Consider the following 23,251-nt stretch of genomic DNA (forward strand, 5'->3'; position numbering starts at 1 on the left):
TCCTACGACTAACATGAAACCCTATTGTAACTCTAACCCTACACTAAATCTAATCCTACGACTAACATGAAACCCTATTGTAACTCTGACCCTACACTAAATCTAATCCTACGACTAACATGAAACCCTATTGTAACTCTAACCCTACACTAAATCTAATCCTACGACTAACATGAAACCCTATTGTAACTCTGACCCTACACTAAATCTAATCCTACGACTAACATGAAACCCTATTGTAACTCTAACCCTACACTAAATCTAATCCTACGACTAACATGAAACCCTATTGTAACTCTAACCCTACACTAAATCTAATCCTACGACTAACATGAAACCCTATTGTAACTCTGACCCTACACTAAATCTAATCCTACGACTAACATGAAACCCTATTGTAACTCTAACCCTACACTAAATCTAATCCTACGACTAACATGAAACCCTATTGTAACTCTGACCCTACACTAAATCTAATCCTACGACTAACATGAAACCCTATTGTAACTCTGACCCTACACTAAATCTAATCCTACGACTAACATGAAACCCTATTGTAACTCTAACCCTACATCTTAGACGGGACAAAGCCCAGAGCAATTGTCTCAGGAGCAACTGTCAAGTCACCCACATTACGCCTTTCATGATCATGATCTAAAATTGACTTTCCATGATCTACAAAGTAGGAGTCATGGTCCGATATACTGAAGATAATGCCAAGTCTTTGGCATCATTTTGCATCAACTGTATTTCGGTTACCTTGACAGCATAAGATTTTATGAAATCTGCATTTTCCATTAACATCATAAATGGGAAGCAGGAGATTAGACATTGTGAACTTAAATATTGATAGACACATTGAACCAGGTATTATTTGTGTATATGTACCTTCAGCATTTTGTATGGTGAATTTATGTCATAAGAAAGTATTCAATTATTAACATTATATCCTGACAGGGTTCCGATAGTTGGAATTTTGAGCATTGGAGTAATGTGCCTTGCAAGTTTCATCTCCACAGGTGTTCTGATGGCCAAATACAACTTCTCTGCTGTACTCATGTAAGTAGCATACTTTAGTTCAAATTATTCTCTTCAGTTTTGAAAGATAATCAGTAACCGACATGCACCTGAGTAGGTAGTCACATATCTTGCATTAATTTTGATATCAGCTATAGCAATGTCCAGGAAATGACTTTGAACAGAGAATCCTACGAAATTTCCTATTTTCTTTCAATTTGTTTTATTCTTCTCAACAACATTAAGAAAAAATATCTGTAGAATTTTGCGTCACCCGGGTACGTGATTCCGAAATTACGCAACATTATGCATGTGCATGTCAGAACAAAAAATTGCTGAAAAACGTGATTTTGTGTACAAAGTCAATGCAAATTGTGTTTTCAACCAAAAATCATAAATTTATGATTATTTTTAGTTTTGCTGGTCTAAATGTATTCATTTTATGTTTTTTATGATCTCAGAAGAGTCCTTCACAAATTTCATTTAAAAAACAATGAAAAACAAAGGTAAAAAACAGAATATACATGTTAATATTAAAGAAATTGCAAAAAACAATATAATACATTTTAAGAAAATGATTTGGTATCACAATTTGTTCATGTACACTTGCTAAAAACACCACTAAGAGTTTCTATACCAAAAATTAGAACATTTGGAGCTTTATTTAGGGTGTTAAAGGGAAAAAGTATGATTTCACATACTTATTACGCATAACTAATTATGCATAAATTAGCATAATCACTCAATAGCAATTCGCATGAAATAAATTACTATACAATTTTGTAGATTATGTTCCAGACAACCCGCGTGCCAATTTTCGGCGCGATCGACGGCCGAGATCCCCCCCAAAAAAAAAAATACCCCGGCCTAGATAGGGTTAAATTGTATTTTACATACTTGTTTTTACTGAAGCAATTTATCTTTTCTAGGGATGCAGCGAATCAGAATCAGGATCCAAGCCATTCTTTTATGGACGTGATCTATGACAAGCCCTACTGCCGCATTGCCCCTTATCTAGTTGGCATGGTGATGGGATATTTTCTCCATCTATATAAGAATAAACCCTTCAAAATGCACCCTGTAAGTGAGATGTTTAAGTTATTAGAATGTTGTGTGATGCAAACAATTAAAGATTGTTCCACAGTTAGAGTAAAATCCATTGCATTTTCACCAAATTTTGCACAGAGGTACTTCAGCACCTAAATATTCCAAAGTAACATGGATTCATGTGCTTGATATTTTGCTATCGAGCTTTGAAGTTTACCCAATGTGAAGTTCTTAAAAATGTGTATTCACAAGGTTTGGACATTTTTAGACATGGGATCACTACATTGAGTTTAAACATGTATTACTCAGTCAAAATCTATGTAAATTTCACAGTATAATTCAGAACTAGATGGATAATCCATTCATATTGCTATTCGATTGCCTTTTTAAGGCTAGCAGCACCTTCAGTTCTTTAAAATGTTGCGAAAAGAACACAAAAACCTATCTCAAAAATTGATATTTTTGTAACAAATTTGCGAAGTACAATAAATGCTGCACTTTTTTCAAGACCCATGTCTTTTCCATTAAAATTTGCAAAATTGTAGAGGAAGGTATACTAAAGAGGTATAAACATTAAATAATAGGGGTTCATGTGCTTGTTTTTAAACTATCAGCACTTTTGCTGGAGGAAATGAGCTTTTTAAAACACCAAAATCGTCCCAAATGCTTTGTATCTTTGTGAGGAACTATCTCAAACTGCTCTACCGTTTATTCAAACTCAAGGTCATATTCATCATACTTTGCATTAATGCAGAGTAAAGTATTCTGAAATTGTAGAGGTATTAAAAAAATGGTTTCATGGACAATTCAGCTAATTAGCTTCATAAAATAACATATCTTATATGTCATTAGAATGTAGATCAAGGGGAAAATCCACTTATACCTATAGCTGATTAATCACATATTCATCCTTTGTGACGTCAAAGCGCATAGCGTAAAGTATGCGCAGATCATGATGCGCAAAAACTTAACTATGGAACGTCCTTAATAGTGTTTATTGTTATTGTTCAATGTAGGTGAATTTTACCAAATGAGACAGTCCTAGAAGCTGATTTTGGAGTCGTAAGGTCAAAGGTCATATCAAATGTTATGTGTGTCATATATTCTAGTTCTGAAAATTGGCGGGGCATACATTTCAACTGCATAAAGATTTAATACGGTACATGTATTTTAAGTTATTGTTCTGTTCTGAAGGGGGATTGGAGGAAATTGATCAACACTTTGTGTGGACTCTCATTGATCATTATAAATATCTAGTCTTAAAAGATACCTTTTGAGATAAATATCAATGATATAGAGAATGAATGAGCCTACAATTGTATTCATATAGAGAAACTAAAATGTGTTTGAGAGGAAAGTGCATGTTTTGCTTCCTGGTAATATTTAACCCTAAATAGACTGGGCTATTTCGATGCCTAAGAAGACTGGGGGGGGGCTGATTCAGCCCCCCCCCTATGATCTCGGCCGTCGATCGCGCGATCGCGACGAAAATTGGCACACGTGTTACCCATGGCATTATCTACAAAACTATTATATCAAATTCTGCAAAAAATCTCATGTCTCATTAATTATGCTAATTTATGCGTAAAATCATAAGTTTGCTCTAATTAATAAAATAATGCCCCTGAAATGCTTTTTTTTTTTAAATTTCAACATCACATTTATTTTCTTATGTATTCTATTGTTTTCTAAATTTCTTATGTATTTCTTTGTTTTTCGACTTTTTGTTTTTTAATGTTTTTTCAATGGAAATTGTCGGGGACTTTACTTCGACCATAAAATAGATAAAATTGATTTTAAGCAGTAAAAGGAAAAATAATGATACATTTATGAATTTTGGTTAAAAACACTATTTGCATTGGATTTGTACACAAATTCACGTTTTTGAGTAATTTTGGGTCTGCATGCACTTAAAAAATGTTGCGTGATTTCGGAACCGCGTACCCGGGGGTCACAATTTTGGTCTCAAAAGTTGCGAGAGACTTGAAGGTAAAAAGTCAGCGAGCGACGCGGTCAAAAAATTTCGCATGGCGGATTTATCGCGAAAAATGTCGAGGGGGGGCTGAATCAGCCCCCCCCCCCAGTCTTTTTAGGGTTAAGTGTGGTATTGTTACGTTTTCTTTGGGTAAACTTGTTTGGACGCACAAAAGACTCTGCACAATATAGTTCACGATTTCATCTGCTTTATTTTACGAGGGTAGCGTGGTACAAGTTAAGATGTTCTCCTGTTCACTTCAAAATCAAGACTGACTCAATATGTCCAAATCACCATAATCTAGTATTGAACCCAACAGCAGATCTGATCTCACATGGACTACAATTGTAACAGTTTATATAAGGAACAATACACCCAATTTCAATCCCTTGAGAACAGAAAGCTTAACAAGAATTAAGTAGTAAACAAAGGATAATCACATGGAGTGTACAAAAGAGCAGAATACATGAAAGAGAGGAGACAACTGAACAGTCCATGGGAAATGCAAACAAATGCTGGAGTAACCTGTTAAGCAGGAAGGGAGCATTGACTCAGTGGTCATTCCCATATTACTAACATTAATAATATTACATGAACTAAAACCCCTTGGGAATAACAAACAGACTTTACACTTCAATAAGATGGGGCGAACAACAGCTGCTTAATAACTAAGTCATGAAACACATAACTCTGGGCCGTAACACTGCTCCCCCTCCAATAAAAATGTATTGCCCTCAATACAAACATAGTGGCATTCCAAAAAAAAATAAAATAAAATAAATAAAAAAAAAATAAAACCAAAAACAATTGCTATATATACATGTTATGTAGTATAGGTTTGAAACAATAACAGTAACAACAATACACACATCTTATAATATAGTTTTTACAGCAGTTTGAAAGCGTGATAAAGAAAAAAAAAAGAAAAGATAAGGGGAAATGTGAATGTACAAAGATATAATGTACTTAGGAACATGTGAGTAATGACAAAACCCAATACAAAATAATTAGGAACTTATTTTTGATGATTGATGGTCGATACATCGCATTGGATATTGAGTATTTAAGTGATAAACTAATGAAATACCAAATCAAATATCACAAGTATTTATGTTATAAGGAGTATATCAATACTCAAGACTGTGGAAAAGAGGTGGCTGAATCTATTTCAATACCTAACAAAAGGCATTGAATGTATCGTAGGTCTATAGCTGAGGATTAAATCACCTATACCGAATTAAAACTACAACATCAACAAAAGCATTTACATAACTATCAAAACCAAACACCCAATATGATTACAACAACACTTAAGGCAATTAATAATGTAAATTATGAAATCAGTGCTTGTACGGTTTACGTAATATGCATACCAATATACTTCTACCCAGAACAGAAGATAATGAAAAACAAAAAATGAATAAATAAAACTTTTTATAATCATTGATAAAAACAACTGTTTAACTAATAGAACATTTTATCTTGAAGCTGAAATCAAAGAAAGGTGAATATAATTGATATGTATTTCATGAGTAAGTTCTAGATCTAATAGGAAAGACTACAATATAGAAAAAAGGCAGAGATAGACTGCGGATACATAAATTTGAGAAGGAAACTGACAGAATCAGATATGAACCAACATTTACCCAAATTAGTCAATGAATGTACAATATTCTCAGAACAATTTCTTTTACATCATCTTCAGAGTAACAACATAAATCATTATTCCTGAACAAATATATTTTGAACAAGAAAGCAAGAAAAAAAACTATATACATGTACATATGCATAAATTCATTAAGGCTGGAGGTAAGAAGGATAGAGATAGAAAAGGTGAAAAAAAAAAAATAATGAAAATAAGATGTGGGAAGGAAAGTGTTTTTTTTTTTTTCACGGGAGAGAGAAAGGGGGGGGGTTTAGGGTCAGTCATAAGATTAACCAACTCATAAACTGGAAATATATTATAGATAACAGTAGAAACCAACATGCAGGGATATACCCAATCCTAATAGTCAACACTTTTTGTTGCTAGTTATATACATAAATCAGCACAATTTGAATCAAACGGCCTGGAAACACCAGCTCAGGCACCTTTGTGTAGGTGCAGGGCATCATCAAATTGGCGACTTCCATCATTATTGTATCCCAAATTACAAACAACCATCACCTTGTCAATACACATCAAATTACTTGGTGTCGTAATTAACACAACATTAGATTGAGATCACTTGATTCCCCGATACACTTCTTTGTTCTCTATATAATATAAGTAACAGACTTTACTAAACTATAAGCAATATGAACCCAAATTAGGATTTTGGTGTATATTCTCACTTCAGTCAAAATAAGAAACAATCTTTAACGATTATCAGTGGAAGAGGTGGTTGTGCAGTGGGGGGGGGGGGGGGATTCAGGAAGGAAACATAATTCATATATTCGATGAAAGTTAGCCAGTGAAGAAAACAAGGGATAAGAATAAAATGAAGAGAAAAAGAAAATGAAGAAAAGATCAAGCCCTTCTCAACACAAAACATATACTCATAAATACCAACTAAAACATTGTTTGGACAGTACGTGACTTTGTTGTCCTGTTCTTGCCTGATAAAACTTGTTCTTGCAATTTGTAAACCCAGTCAGGCAAGTCATTACTTACATACGGTTTGAGCCTATCATGGTGGACTACTTTTGACTGTGACTTATTTTGTTTGATTTCAAACAACAAATCATTTATTTTTCTCACTACTACAAATGGCCCTTGCCACTTTTCTGGATTCAATTTAGGGCTCAAACCTTTCTTTCTTGTCTTATCAAGACAATAGACCAGGTTACCAACATTAAATGCATTTTCGCTCAATCGGACATCATGATCCTGTTTCTGTCGTTCGGCCGTTTTCCCTATTTGATCTCTGGCCAAATCATATGCCCTATCTAACTCATTTTGCATCTTGAGTACATACTCTTCAACCTTATTAGGCACAGAGTCAGGCCGCAACCCTAGGACTACTTCGAGGGGGGTTTTCACTTCTCTTCCCAACATTAAATAATTGGGAGAGAACCCTGTTGTTTCATGAGTCGTACTGCGGTAAGCAGCTGTTAACAATTTAATGTTGCCATCCCAGTCTTTTTGATTTTTGCTTACATATGACGAAATCATATTGACTAAAGTTTGATTAAATCTCTCTATGAATCCATTCGATTGAGGGTGGTAACCTGACGTTCTAGTTTTATGTATTTTAAGTGCATGACACATGTCACGAAATAGAGCGGATTCGAATGTCCTTCCCTGGTCAGTGTGTATTTCGAATGGTGTTCCAAATCTCGAAATAAACTCATGAACTACCTTATCGGCAACTGTATTTGAACACTGATCAGGGATGGGATATGCTTCTATCCATTTGGTGAAAGTATCACCCACTACCAGTACATATTTGTTACCACTCTCAGATTCAGGAAAAGGTCCTAAGATGTCAATACAAACTCTGTCTAAAGGAGCACCTTGTTGGTAGTTTTTGAGTGGGGCACGAGGGGTCCTGTGAGGTCTTTTCCTCGCACCACAAACACTGCAAGCTAGAATGTAATTCCTAACTGTTTCTTTCATCTTATACCAGTAATAGTGATGTCTGATTCGACTCAAAGATTTCTTCATGCCCAAATGGCCTGACATCACATTATCGTGGTTGTTTTCCAAAATCAACTTTATCAATGATTTAGGTGTGACGAGTGTCAAGTGTGATTTGGATGGACCTTCATCATACCGCTTGTATAATACATCATCAATTAATACAAGCTGGTCCCACAATAACCACAGATTTCTGATTATTGGACTCTTGTCCTGTATCTTTTCACGATTAGGTCTCACATTTGATTCTTTCATCCAAACCCAAACAACACCAATATCTTTATCTTGCCTTTGAATTGTTGACAGGCTTGATGCAGTCACCCCTAAATTATCTAGAATTGGTCTTCCATTACTTGGTTTGTTCGATTCATTCGAGCTTGCAGTATTTCTTGCCCTTCCTCTTGTGGTTACTTGCCTAACATATTGACAACTAGTACTGCTACACATTTTTACACAAACACATTTGACTGAATGATAGAAGGATCGCATATTCTTAGAAAAGAAAGAGAGAGCAAGATGTATAATCATTAAAACATACCAGATCATCAGTCTTAGTTCTGAACAATACATCTTACTCTCTTTATCGGGTTCTTGAAATTGGACTTCAGTGTCAGTTGAGGTCGATTTTGTTGCTTGTACTCGTCGCATATTTATAAGTGGCACAACATCTTCATAGTCAATGAAGCTGGACCATGCCAGGTGCTTCCTCTTGCAAGCTGTACAGCCGCCACACGGCAAAGCGTCCAAAATAGGTTCGAAGTCATAACAGCTGCATGATTCCGGGCTGCATTGGATTCGTGACAGTGCATCGGCATTGGCGTGACTCTTTCCTGATCGATGCTCCATGACAAAATTGAATTGGGCAAGGATCTCGAGCCAACGGGCCATCTGATCCGTCGGCTCTCGGAAAGACATGATCCACCTAAGTGACGAATGGTCGGTGCGGATGGTAAACTTGTGTCCCAGCAGATAATGACGAAAATGATGGACAAATGTGACGACGGCTAGGAGTTCTCTCCGCGTCACACAATATCGCCGCTGGGTTTTTGTCAGAGTTTTGCTGGCGTAAGCAATGGGACGTTCTTCCATCCTCCCACTCACATGATTAAATTGGATTTGTGACAGCGTTGCACCAATTCCAAATGCAGACGCGTCGGTATCCAAGATGAATCTGCCAGAGTTGCTGGGATACGCCATCAGATTGTCACCAGTCAGGGCCTTTTTCAGTTCATCAAAAGCTTTCCCACAGTCATCGCTCCACTCAAATTGTACGCCCTTCTCAAGCAGTCGGGTTAATGGACGCGCGATTGTTGAAAAACCCTTAATGAACTTTCGATAGTAAGAGCAAAGTCCTAAGAAGGAACGCACATCTCCTACAGTGGTTGGAGTTTTCCACTCGGTCACAGCACTAACTTTCTCAGGGTTTGGTTTTACTCCATCTGTTGTCACAATATGGCCCAGGTAGAGAACCTCCTCTTGAAATAATGCACACTTGCTGGGTTTCAACTTGAGCCCGGCTCTGCTCAAGCGGTGCAATACTTCATCGAGATGGGACAGGTGCTCATCAAAAGTCTTACTGAAGATTATAAGATCATCCAGGTAGACTAGCAGAGTTTTCCATTGCAGACCTTTCATCACTAGTTCCATGCATCTCTCAAAGGTGCTTGGTGCATTAGATAGTCCAAACGGCATTACAATATATTCATACAGACCAGATTTTGTTCGGAAAGCAGTTTTGGGCCTGTCGTCTTCCTTAACTTCAATCTGCCAATATCCTGATTGGAGATCGAGAGTGGAGAAAACTTTACTGCCGCTTAGGCTGTCCAAACATTCATCAATTTTGGGGAGTGGGAAGCAGTCAAATTCAGTCACAGAATTGAGTTTACGATAATCCACACAGGGACGTGTGGTGCCATCTTTCTTCTTCACGTAGACGAGGGGAGATGCCCATGGGGAGGTTGAGGGTTGAATGATACCTGATTCCAGCTGCTCCTGAATTATCTTTTCTTCTTCTCCTTCGAAAGCACGAGGTGGTCTACGAGCAGGTTGGCGAATAGGCCTGGCTTCTCCGGTATTGATTTCATGCTGAAGAACACCACACCTCCCTAGGTCACTTTTGGACTTTGCGAATATATCTGCATGCCTCTGAAGCAATGCACTCAATTTTCCCTTTTCTGTGTCATTTAGTCCTTCTGAACTTCTCTCATAAAGTTCATACAAATTCTCATGTAGTTGTTGTTTTTCAATTTCTATTTCCATTGTTGGGGTTGACTGTGGTCTGCTAGTCCCCGTGACACTTGTGCCGCTTACACGATTGATGATCACACTCTGAGAGTTCTCCTGATTATCAATTTCATGGAGATCGATGATATCACTTGCGTAAGCAATAGTCTTCCCCCTCTCCATTGATATTTCCTCAGAAGTAGTATTCATCAATCGTATTGGAGCACCCGATTTGACTTGCTCCACGGTACAAAGTGTGGCGGCAACCAACACAGTATCCTTATTGCTAAGTCCAGCGGGCAATGGTTCAATAATAACGTCACTGCAACTGCTCCCAGCGATTTCCTCGACAAGTCCAACAGTCAGTATTTCGCTATGTGGGGGAACCACAATAGACGAGTTGAGTGTAACTCTTCTCGCAATATTTGGAACTCCTCCTAAGTCACAGTCCACCCACAAACCAGCAATCATCAGTCCCCTTCTGGCTTCAATTATGCAGTCAAAATGATACAAAAAGTCATATCCAATTAAAGCGTCGTCATGTATAGGGGCCACAAAAGCATTCCATGTAAAAACGCTACCATTGATGTCAAATTGAAATGTTGCCTGTCCACTTATATCCATGGTGCTTTCATCTGCTGTTTTTAGTATGGTCTTATCTGAGGGTTTTACAAGCGGAGGTCGACAATCAAGGGGCATTTTATTGTACAAAGTTTGGGAAAGGATTGTTACAGCAGCACCAGTGTCAATCAACAAATTTGCATCAGTTTCATTTACTTTTCCTCGTATAGATGCTGACATTCCGACTGCTCCACTCCTTCTCACCTCAATCTCTACAACTGGTGTGACCGGCGTCGAGCCGGATGACCCGGTCATCACTAGTTTCCCGACATCGAAGATTGGCTTTGTTGTTGTCCACTCACCTTGAATGGTTGTTCAGGTTGGCTACATTCCCGCGCGAAATGTCCTTGAACACCACAGTTGTAGCATGTAATGTGATCTTTATTTCGACCGTAGTTCGCATTTCTCCCATGCCCACGTCCGCGACTTCTTCCACGACCACGAGTATGAGCACCATACTGGCGTCCTTGAATGTCTGTACAGATGTTTGATAATACGTTAGCAAGTTCACTTACTTTCTGTGACAATTCTGACGTCAGCTTTTCCCCGAATGCATTGAGACGCTCCTCCGTCACCGGGGTTGATGCAGTTACTTGTCGGATTCTTGATCCTGCACTGCTCATTTCTTCCTCCTTCAAACTCCTATACATTTCAACAATGTCCATGGCTTCTTCTAGTGATGCAGGCTCTTTCATCCCCACAGTTATTGTTAAATGTTGATCATTCAACCCTTTCACAAAATGCCGAATGGCGATCGACTCTCTTGTCACAGCGTCTGCTCTTGGGTAGCCTTTATTTGTCAATGTGCGTATGTCGGCTACATATTCGGCAATGGATTCAGTCCTTTCCAATTTTCTTGACTCCAATTTCGCCAGGTATGACGCAGCACGACGACGGTCTCCGAAGCGTCGCAGCAGACTAGTCATGAGCTCGTCATAAGTCAGTTCATTAAAGCTTGGCAATTCGAATATATATTCGGCTGCCTCCCCTTGTAGAGCTGACGCAAGCCTTATTCGTTTTTCTTCTGAGTTCCATCCACTTGAAAATGCGAGAGTCTCAAATTGATTTTTGAACGCAAGTAGTGATGATGTTCCATCAAATGAGTTTTGCCGAGGAAGTGGTATCACAGTTTTCAGAATCCTCTCTGCTTTGATTTGCCGTATCTCATTTCTTAAGGCTTCTACTTCTGATGAAGTATCAGTGACCTCCACAGGCACATCCTCTTGTCGCTTTCTTCTTGTGTTCGGCATAATGATGTTACACAATTTTCCAAAGAAATATCTGACAATAAAAATATCAATGTACGTGTGCAAGTCCTGATCGCACCGCTGCTCACCAAATGTTACGTTTTCTTTGGGTAAACTTGTTTGGACGCACAAAAGACTCTGCACAATATAGTTCACGATTTCATCTGCTTTATTTTACGAGGGTAGCGTGGTACAAGTTAAGATGTTCTCCTGTTCACTTCAAAATCAAGACTGACTCAATATGTCCAAATCACCATAATCTAGTATTGAACCCAACAGCAGATCTGATCTCACATGGACTACAATTGTAACAGTTTATATAAGGAACAATACACCCAATTTCAATCCCTTGAGAACAGAAAGCTTAACAAGAATTAAGTAGTAAACAAAGGATAATCACATGGAGTGTACAAAAGAGCAGAATACATGAAAGAGAGGAGACAACTGAACAGTCCATGGGAAATGCAAACAAATGCTGGAGTAACCTGTTAAGCAGGAAGGGAGCATTGACTCAGTGGTCATTCCCATATTACTAACATTAATAATATTACATGAACTAAAACCCCTTGGGAATAACAAACAGACTTTACACTTCAATAAGATGGGGCGAACAACAGCTGCTTAATAACTAAGTCATGAAACACATAACTCTGGGCCGTAACAGTATGAATGTATTGAGAAAAATTTTGTTAGTATTCTTGAGGCCTGAGTGATACATTGACAAATGCAGTCCTTTTCAGGGTGCACTGCATCATCCAGCTACTCTGTCTTTTTTTGTAATAATGTGCAGTTTTACCATACACATGGAATGGAAAAAAAGATCTAACACAGAAAAGATTTGCATGTACACAGGGGTCCATTATCAATATCTTTATTTATTTATCTAATCTTTTTTTGGGGGGTGGATATTGATCCCAGAATGGTCAATTAAATTTGAGAGGTGAAAAAAAAAAGTAAATTTTTTCAGTGGCCTCGGTCTCTGCTGAGCCGGCCTCTGATACAACTGGTATCTTGCTGTGAAACATTTGACTGATTGTCTCATCGTCTAATCTTGTAATTTTTTCTTCATTCTTTTGTCGCAGATCGTGGCCGTAATAGGATGGATCGTTGCTGCTGCAATTGGCATGACGTTGGTATATGGCTTATACCCATCCTATCATGGTCATGTGATGAGTACTGCTGAAAGTGCTGCGTATATGGCTCTGTGTCGGTTCGTCTGGGCTGTGTGTCTCTCCTGGGTTGTGTTTGCATGTCATTATGGTTATGGAGGTAGGTATCAAGTTCAAGAATTATCGTCGATTGTTCAAATTCATATTTTTCAATTTTCTTAGTAAAATCAGACATAAAAGCAATTATGATACAAAGTTGAAATATTACAAATTGATGAACAACTCTTAAATTGAAATTTACAATGTAGATTATGATTCCAAAGTAGTATTGGTAATGAATTCTGTCCTTTGATTACTTTTCCTGATCATTTAGTTTAGAATTAATTGGAGTTGTATTCACTAAATACTCAGCATTTCCCTTCATCCGAAGGATTTTTCAAGCCAAAATTTTCACTGAGTAGCATTTTTGTTTGCATTGTCATAGCTCCCCCCAACCCCCCCCCCCAAACACATTGCAATTTATAATTATGTGTGATAGGTGTACATGTAGTAGCTAGCTCAGGGTTACTGTGTACACGCAACAATCCTTTCTGAAATTGAGAAATTTAAATGTTAGTCCCTATCAAATAATATAAGTGAAAAAATACTATTGAGCATTTGATTTCTGAAATTTGGAATCAATATCATTGTAATAACCATTGTAATCATTAACAAACCCAGCGCCTATTTTTCTGTGTTTAATAGTATTGAGCTACCAGCCCTGTGTCCCATTGCATAGAAATATTATAATTATTGTATCTTTGCCCGAATACTTATTATCATGGTAACAGGATTTGGAAGCCATCAAAATGATGGTATAATTTTTTTCCAGTTAGTCTCTTATTTCCAAGCTTGTTCTACATTTTTTATTTCCATAGGTTGGATCAATGACTTCTTGAGTTGGGAACTTTGGATTCCGATGAGCCGCTTGACGTATTCTGCCTATCTCCTCCATCCTATCATCATCTCTATTTACGATTTCAATTTCAGCAACAACTACTTCTACTCCATCTATATGCTGGTGAGTATATATGGTTCAATATATATTTTGTACCAAGTTTTTATTGCATTTTCATCACATTGAATGTACAGTGTATGACTTGAATATGTTCTTAAGTCCTAATTCAATACATAGAGATATATCTCTGAGCACAAGAAAATGTCACCAGTCTTGTGTACTTTTATGTGTACCAGGGGAGTGTTTCATCAACATTTTCATCCGACAAGTTGTCAGATCTGACATCTTTCTCTGATGTTGATTGGCTGAGAGGTACTGTTACTATGGTAACTGTCGGATAAAATGGGACTTGTCGGATAAAACGTCCCCCAAGTCCTTTCATGAAACGCCCCCCTGATGAACAGCTTTATGAAACAACCACCAGATATTAACGTAAGCACATTTACATGCATTATTTCTATTGTTTTTATAATGAAAGTTGAATTTTAATCATCTTTAGTTTACTTTTTAGGAAACACAGGTTTTTTTAAACAATTGTAGAATCTCCGGCATTGATTCTTTTGTGGAATTTAGCTTTCAACTCTTATTCTATTATTATTGTTATGAATGTACCTTACACATTGTAGCTGTTTTTCAATTACTTGTACAGGCATTTGAGATCACCTCCATAGTAACGATGGCCTACCTTGCTGCGATTCTCTTAGCAGTAACCATTGAATTTCCTCTTGGGAACCTGGAAGTTCTTCATGCCCCTGGCAGAAAAGAAGACAAAATGATCTGGCGCCCTCTTGTGTATCTTCAAACTCTGCCACCAAGGGATGTTTGCTAAGGTTTTAAAGAGAACAGGCATTTGATAAAACTGCCAATAAATTCTTATAGAGGACAAATTTAGAGGTTATTCCTTCAATCAAGTGATGTTTATCCTTGATTTATGGATTTTCATAGAAATTGCAGAACAAATTCTACAAATGATTTTAATTTCTTACTTTCATCACAAGAAAATTTCCTGTGAAAATTGGCATATGTGTATGATGTTATTACAGAACCAACTCTTTATGAAATGAATTGCTTCATGACAGTCGCCCCCCCCCCAAACTTGTGTGACAAATGCTTCAGTGGAAAACTTTGTGTTTAGCTTAACAAAATCTGACCCAATACCCAATCCTTATCATGAAACCATGAACTATTTTGGACCATAGCTGGACCACCCCAGATATAATTCCTGGACCAATACAGATTAAGCCACCCCCCCCCTCCCTCCTAGAAACCACCATTTGGGAGGGGAGGGGATTTCCAAGAACCATACAGAAATAGATGTGCCTGACTAAACATATAGTATGCAAGTCATGTACCTTGCCCAACCTTGCACTTTTAAAAGCAAGACATCCTACAACTTGTTTATGAACTGTTATTATCATGTATGGAATAAATGAATATGGTGTGGGCAATATTGGTACAAAGTAAACCTATGTTCATGGAACTTTTGTGTTTTTTTTGAGAAATTGTAACAGGAGTTATTATCTCAGGAGAAAGGGTTGTGTCTCAGTGATCAAATTATTGCATTGGATCTATGAGAAATATATTTTTTTTAATTGCTGGATAATTGTAGGGCCTTAAAATTTGAAATAGGTTGGCATTCCATAGGAAATTTGACTTATGTGACTGCTAAGTTTGATGTACATTATGAAGTTCTTATTTGTGTTGATATTCACTGTTTTTACTAGGTATTGATTATTTGTGTTATCCTGACCAACATAGAGAACAAAAAGTAATAATGTAAACATGATTTATGCTTTTTTCAGAGTATACATTAGTAACGTATCTAAAATTGCTGCCAAAAGTATAATTTCGTCCAAGTAGGTAGAGTGAAATTGGATAAGACATGAGGTACAAATTTACTATAAAACATGAGTTTGATAACAGAAAGTGCAAATAATTCATTCAATTTTCTATGTGCGGATGATAACACTGCTGCAACTCAATCTTCATTGATCTTGACTTGATTCTGATTCTCTATAAAAAAAAAAAGCAGTGAAAAAGATCAGGTGCAATTGATCACAGCAATTTGAAACAGGAACTCAATTTGTTTTATATCTTGTTGATGTATTCTAAGAAATTTATATTTTCATATGTTTTTGAGAGGGTAATGAATTCTTCTTCTGTGGTGGCAATCTTTAAAGTTGAGACTGATAGAGAAAGCTCTTTTGTTTTCATTTTATATATTCAAATGTAATTTTGAATGACTGTGCATACATGTATGTGTCACAACAACTCATGTTAATCTTTTCTGAAATGTGAAAAATATAAAGAAAGGAATCCATGTATTTTTATATTACATGTAGATATTGCCATGCTATGGTAATTTTTTAGAAGTTTATAGAAAATACCTCCAAACAGCTTTCTATTTGCAGTACTTTGTCAACTGTATAAGATCATCTGCTCTGTCTCTCAGACTATTGCTGCGGTAAGTAAGAACCGCCCTATGCCTACCACTCTGGCCACTCTACAAATTGGTGGCAGCGGTGGGATAAAAGTAGATAAGGTATTAAGATAAAAGTAGATCAAGATAGATAAAATTGTTTATCAGAGTAGATACAAAAAAAATAATTATTAACTCAAGACCCTAAATTGGACAAATCATCTTGTTTTAAAATCAATATTGGCTGTATATTTGTGTTTTTAGTGTACTTGATGAAATCATGCACTGTGTGTATGAAGTTTGCAGTTTTTATATTTACAATTTTATTTAGCTTTATAATCATATAAATTTAGATGTATTATGATGACGGTTTATTTTCAAAACAATGGTTCACATCTCACACACATCTGATACAAGGATTATGTTTTTTAAATATGTGACCAGGCACATAAAAATCCACCAAAAAAAGTTGTCAGAAATGAATTTTAGTTCATTCAAAGCCACCATTGAGCTCCAACTTCCAAACTTCCAGTCTGAAAATGGAGAGTCTCACCCTGAAATACATGTAATGTATAAGTTGGATGATAATCCTACTGTACAAAGAGGTAGGTGAATGTTCAATACCATAGAATGTTGCTTTTGATAATAAGAGATTAAAGTTGGACAGATGATTGAAGCACACGTACCCTCCAAGGATTGTGTAAATGTAACAAAAAGAGGATCAAGATTAATAAAATCTGCAAAGGGCTCATCAATCCCCCCACCCTAATATAGGCACATCCTGTCCATTCACTTCAACATCGTGTTCATTTTTATTAATGCAAAACGAACGTCAGAGCTTATTCATGGAAGGACTTTTCCCCAAATTGACAAGAAACTCAGCTTTATATGTATAACCCTTTATTCATCAACATTTGAATTGTTCTTGCCATTTCAAAGATCTAATGAATAATGATTCTTTCTGTTTGCGAAAGTTTTATGATCCTTTTTTGAAATGCTTGCGTAGAAAATGTAATGCCATTATTCATGGACATCGGATGTTGTAATTCAACTCAATTTTACATACAGTGTATTTAAGCAAACCTATATATGGGTTGAATCCTAATACGTGTTTGATTTAATAAATATCTTGCCAAGCTAATCATTCACTGTTGCTGCAAGGGATTGGAACCCTGGCCATTGTTAATTAACCACTAAACCACTTGACCAAAGTGGAACTTCAGATAACAAGACTGGTCTATGACATACATTTTGCATCTATATCATAAACCAAATAAATGTATAATGCTCTAGTTGCAGAAAGAAAATAATAATTGAAGCATGATCCTGTTTTAAACAGTCTAATTGAGAGTTGAATGAAAAAAATTAATTTGTAAGAAAATTTTCATCCCCCAAAATCCATTATTAGTCTTGCAAATTATTGGAAATTTGTCAGTTGCATTGAGAAAGTAAGATAAATATGCTGAGAAAATTGTATTTTATCAATTGTTAATTTGATATTAATAATTACTCCCTTTTAATGACATAGAGTGTTGTGTTCAAGCATAATATTTTTAGGAACTTAGCAAATTTTGTTATCCTGCCAAAGATATAAACGTTAATCAGTGCCATTGTGTATTCTGTATAACCTTTATGAAGGCTGAACCTTGTCTATGTCAATTTAATTGCCTCTTTCACTACAGTTGCAAATACTGCATTTATTGAATCTATAAGATGTCTATTTTATTAAATAGAATTGTATAATAGTTCAAGTTTCATGATTTTCTGTATTTCTTTGTAAAGAAATTGTTTTATTAATATAATTACATAATTGCGCAAGTTTTATCATTTGTCTACATTACTTTTCCAAGAACATAAATCAAGTGTTAATATAAATTATATATCGATATTTTGTGTGAAATATGGTGATGGGTTTGTGGAAAAAGATGTATCTTTTAATCAAATCAATGAGTTGTTTCCTCTTTCATTATTACATCAGAAAAAGCAAAGCATTGTCATAATATTTACGTGTAGGTAATACACAGTATAGGCCTACAATGACCAGCATCGTAATACTCCAAGAAAATCAGCGATACTATAAAATATCTAAAGGTTCAGTTCACAAGGAACTATGGACTGATGATCCTGAATTATAACAGTGTGTATCACAAATGGGACAATCCACAACCTACATACATGTATATCAAAGAGTTACGATTGATCCAATCAACTCAATCTCAATCCATCCATAATTTTTTCTTTAGGAAATGTGCACAATCTCCTAAGTAAACAAAAAGAATCACACTGAATCTTCAAGAGAACGATGAATGTATGAATAGTCATGTACATGTACATCATATCTAGAAAATATTTTGAACAAATTTGCATTTTAGATGTTGATGTTGCTGGCTGTCCATAGTTGTGGTCAATTAGATCAATCCCAACTCTTTGTAAGATGGGGCCCAAATGTAATGATGATCATAGAAATGAGAACAATCATGGTATAATGATCACACCGATTATAATAATAAATGTACATTTATTGTAACTGCAATCTCTCACGGAGTGTTGCAAGAAACTGTAAGTCAATTTGTGTCCCAAAATCAAGCTTAGGTCTTGAAATTGATTGCAAATTTTCACTGAATTGCTGTTTTTTTAAAACAAGAAATAATGTAATTTTGCAAAAGAAATTTGCGATCGATTGTAAATATTTTCTTGCAACACCCCACAAGAGAATGGGAAAGTATATTTCAATTAAATGCATATCTATCACAAAATTGTTCTGAATGTTGGGATAGTCAACTGGCCTTGATTACAGAGAAAGAGTTTTTGTGGGCTAATAACTTGTTTAAAATTTGTATTTCTATAAATTTGTATGTTTTTATGTATTTTGTTTTCATTTTCATTTTTTTTTTGGGGGGGGGGATGGATGGGGATGTGCATACCAGGTAATTGATTTATTTTTACAAAATTAATCTTTGGAAGATGCTTTATGGCAAATCAAATTCTGTTTAGCTTAATATTGATTTCATATTTCAGTGAAATACTCCAATGTCACCCAGGCATTCCTACAAGATCATGGTATTTGGTAATTGAGTGAAACAGTATATTTATTAAGATATATAATAATACTAACTATAATACTTGTATTGATTAGACTATACTTATTCACATTGTTGATTATTTACATTAACTTTAATTGATTAACAACATATAGGCAATGCTAAGATTTGCATCAATCCAGCTGAAGTTTGATCCATAAAATTGAAATTTATGTGTAATATTGAATTTTTAGCCAATGAATTTTAGTGCAAAATGTTGAGCAGCTTAAAAAAAAACATTGATAAATAAATCGATTTTATGATACAATCAGGTACTACAATATTTTCATTTGTTATTTTGTGAATTTTATTATGTCAAAGAAAATGATAATAAAGAAACATTTGAAGATTTTAATGAACATTGCAGGCTATGTTTCTTCATTATTTCTTTCTTCAAGTTGTTCTTTTGTCATTCTGTTGGTAATACCATTCTACTCTATTCTGTTCTCTCTTTTGTTTACTTCCTGTCTCTTCCTTTGTTAATTCATATAGTCATAGACATGGGTTTTTATGACAAAACCTTTTATTAATTTCAAATAAATATATCCAAGTAGATCAAACAATCAAAATTCTAAACTTACATCAAAGGTGGAATGAAAATAACCAAGTCATTACATCCAGTGTTAGATCCAGGGAGGGGGGGGGGGGGGTAAGGAACATTTGCCCCCACTATACTTTGAGAACGAGATTTGAAAATCCCCCTTTGAACATACATGTTGATGAAGCTAAATCTAAGAAAATTGCCATCTGTGCTTGAGTGCCTCTTATTTTTCCAATTTGCTTTAAAATCTTTGATCTGACATCTATTATATTTGCATTATTTTGGTGAAGCAATTCATATTATAAATTTGATATGAATGAGCTGATTCTGATTTTCACCATCTAGACTTTTTTAATTTTTTTTATTAAGAGATAACAATTTTGCTCAAATTAAACATGCTATTACAATTAGGGATATGTTTTTGTGCATAATTATGTTTGACAAAATTGAATAACTGACATTTCTTGGAATGTTATAAGAAAAGGGAAAGTGAGGATGTGACATCAGCTCACTATCGAATATTTATGATGACATACAACTATTTCACCAAATTATGCAACATTTCATAATCCCATATTAATTTTCTTATTAGAATTTATTGGAATTTTTACTAGTTTTAGGGCTTCATCTTTTTCACTCAGCTATTCAAGAGCATTTTCATGCAGGAGTATAACCCTTTTGAAATATATATTACAATTTTGAGAAATATATAAAATAGGCCTATTGTATCCTTTGACTCAGAAAATATTGCCAAATGATGTGAAATGGAAAATTTCCCACTTCTTCATGATGATGATGATGATAATATATATATTGATTTGAATGAAAATACAACTAACTTTTAATTAATGCTTTCGTGGTTTTTATTGATTTCAAAGAGAAAAGAGAGCCCATTTAAAAAAAGTTATTCCTTCCAACCATAATTACAAGGCTACTCGAATCTCAGCGTAACTCCCTGGTTTACTGAGAATGTAAGAGAAAAGTATCTGTAACGCCGTCGCATCATGTGTAACTTATTACTCTTTGATATTTCTCAAAATTATTTTGAATGACATACATAATAAAGAGTACATATATTACTGATAATATGAGATTTTGTACAGTGGCGTAACAGGCGGGGAGGGCAGGGGCAAGCTCCTCCCCCCCCCCCCCCCCGCGGATTTCACTGGGAAAATTGAATAAAACGCAGAAAAGAGAGAAAGGGAAAGAAAGAAGGAAGGAAGAAAGAAAATGGAGGGAAAGGGGAAACATAAAAAGACATTTAAAATAATTGTCAAGTTGGAACAAGTACTATGTATCAGAAGGAACGACCGGAAGTCTCGACAGGACAGGCTTGCCTTCTTCTTCCGTACACTGATGATGATGAAAGAAAGGGTTTTGAAAAAAGTGGGGGAACTGAAGCCCCCCCCCCAAACCCCGGCCACCGCGGTACCGGTTCTGACTAAAAATAAAATTAAAAAGTAGCAATCTTAATTTGCACATACGACACTTATTGCCTGAACTTCAAGACTAGCTTTGTTATTCAAAGGTGAGTTGTTCGAGAACACACGTCATCCTCTGAAACTGTGAGCAAGATCGTGGAGGATTTCCTTGTTGTTGAATCCATAGTCATCTTATTTTACTGAAACTCCTGATTTTAAGGTAAGAATCAATATCCAAGATTTGTACTTGATACTATGAAGATTGTACCATGACGCAGAAGTGAAATAATGAAAACATCGTATCGATAATATCAGACAGAATTCTGTAGCTCAGTCCCAGACACTTGATTTTGTGCTGCATGTTGGGCCGATAAATTATAATTGACCATCTCTCTGACTGAGTCTGACTTCAATTTAACTCAAAACACTCGTCCAATACAAGGGTGTGATATAACCCTGTCCTCAGTTAGAAGAACTTAGAACCCCTATTTGCTGAAATAAGGTTGGCAATGTTTGGCTGGCATTATCATCAGGAACCACTTCCTATTTTGCACGGGACACTTAATCGACAAGAGGGACGGACGACTTGCCGTATGTTTGTAAGACCTTATTCGCAAAATTTTTTTTTGCACGGTCGAATATCTCTTTATCTAATAAATAACTTGAAAAACTGATATCAGAAAAAGCCACCCAAAATTACTCGGTATGGTAAGGTCTTAATTTGTCAAAATATTGGCAAAAACATAAAATTTTGTTACCTTTTGTCAAAATTCCAAATTAAAGCCTTTAAAAAGGGGAATCCAACCCAAATAAAAAACTTGGGTAAGAGTTCCATATGCACCCCCCACTAAAATTGAAAATAAAAACATGGAGAAGGTTCAGAATAATATATCTAGCCCTAATATCGAACATATATGATGGGGAAGTGGAAATACATACCAAAATATGGCTTTATTCCGTCAAATTTCGAGCGAGATCTTGTGCGTGTAATTGTCCATAGACATCGGTTTATTTAGTCAGTAAAGGGTCTGCGAGTCAAGACTAGTCGAACTATTGCCTGATAATCGTAAAAATACCCTTTCTAGTATCAGCGCTTCTCGCTGGCATAGCGGGAAAGGTCTTGACTGCAGATCAACCGAGGTGAGTTCGAGTCCCAACTAAGGTAAGCAACAGTAAAAAATGATAGAAACATCTGAAGTGAACGAACCGGAAGTCTCAACAATCTTTTGTTATTTTTGGTGGGGGGTGCATATGGAACTCTTTCCAAAACTTGTTTTTATAGGGAAAAGAAAAATCAGACAAGTTGATAGGTGAAAGTTTGAACAATATTGGACAAACAACAAGAAAGTTATGAATTTTTACAGTTGTAAATATTGGTAATCACTGTACCCATGGAGACTTCAAATTGGCCGCATATGGGATGTCATAGTGATGTAAGGCAAGGACTACTCTTCCATGAACTCCAATACATATTTTGGCTAAAATGTCATTTTTCCCCAAAAGTTTTATTTCAAATTATATTTTTCTTTCATGAGGACATAAAACAATATACTACCTGGGTTATATTTAGATTACTGCCCCAGGGGAATGGGTACTTAGGAGAAAACCACAAATCCCTGATAATAAAGTACATGGCCTATGGAAAGTTGTCCTTGCCCCTTGTCATAATTTACTCACTCAGTTGCCAATTTGAAATCTACATAGTATTAGTGACTTCAATTTTAAAGCAGCTATAACTTTCTTAATGCTTGTCCGATTTCTTTCAAACTTTCACCATTCTGTTTAATTTATTTTTCTCCTTCCCAACACAACATTTTATGGCCAAGGCTGGATTCCCCTTTAAGTTTTGTGTCCGCTCCGAGAAATCTGTTTTCTCGACAAGCATCAAGAAATTGCCAGTTTGTATGCAGAGGTCTCCAAATAAGTAAGTAAAAT

At 35.8% G+C, this 23,251-nt stretch overlaps 1 protein-coding gene across 1 annotated transcript in view; it reads left to right on the top strand.

Moving 5' to 3' along the window:
* Window positions 1-19,713, top strand: part of LOC129259007 (nose resistant to fluoxetine protein 6-like) — a 49,260-nt gene extending 29,547 nt beyond the window's left edge. Inside the window, exons 12-16 of the mRNA XM_064098399.1 lie at window positions 958-1,059; window positions 1,947-2,097; window positions 12,832-13,018; window positions 13,776-13,918; window positions 14,505-19,713. Coding sequence (XP_063954469.1) covers window positions 958-1,059; window positions 1,947-2,097; window positions 12,832-13,018; window positions 13,776-13,918; window positions 14,505-14,684 — 763 coding nt within the window. The 3' untranslated portion in view covers window positions 14,685-19,713. The remainder of the gene's footprint in view (window positions 1-957; window positions 1,060-1,946; window positions 2,098-12,831; window positions 13,019-13,775; window positions 13,919-14,504) is intronic.
* The last annotated feature ends 3,538 nt before the right edge of the window (window positions 19,714-23,251 follow it).

This window comes from Lytechinus pictus, chromosome 4 (assembly GCF_037042905.1).
Source record: "Lytechinus pictus isolate F3 Inbred chromosome 4, Lp3.0, whole genome shotgun sequence".
NCBI classification, from domain to species: Eukaryota; Metazoa; Echinodermata; class Echinoidea; order Temnopleuroida; family Toxopneustidae; genus Lytechinus; species Lytechinus pictus.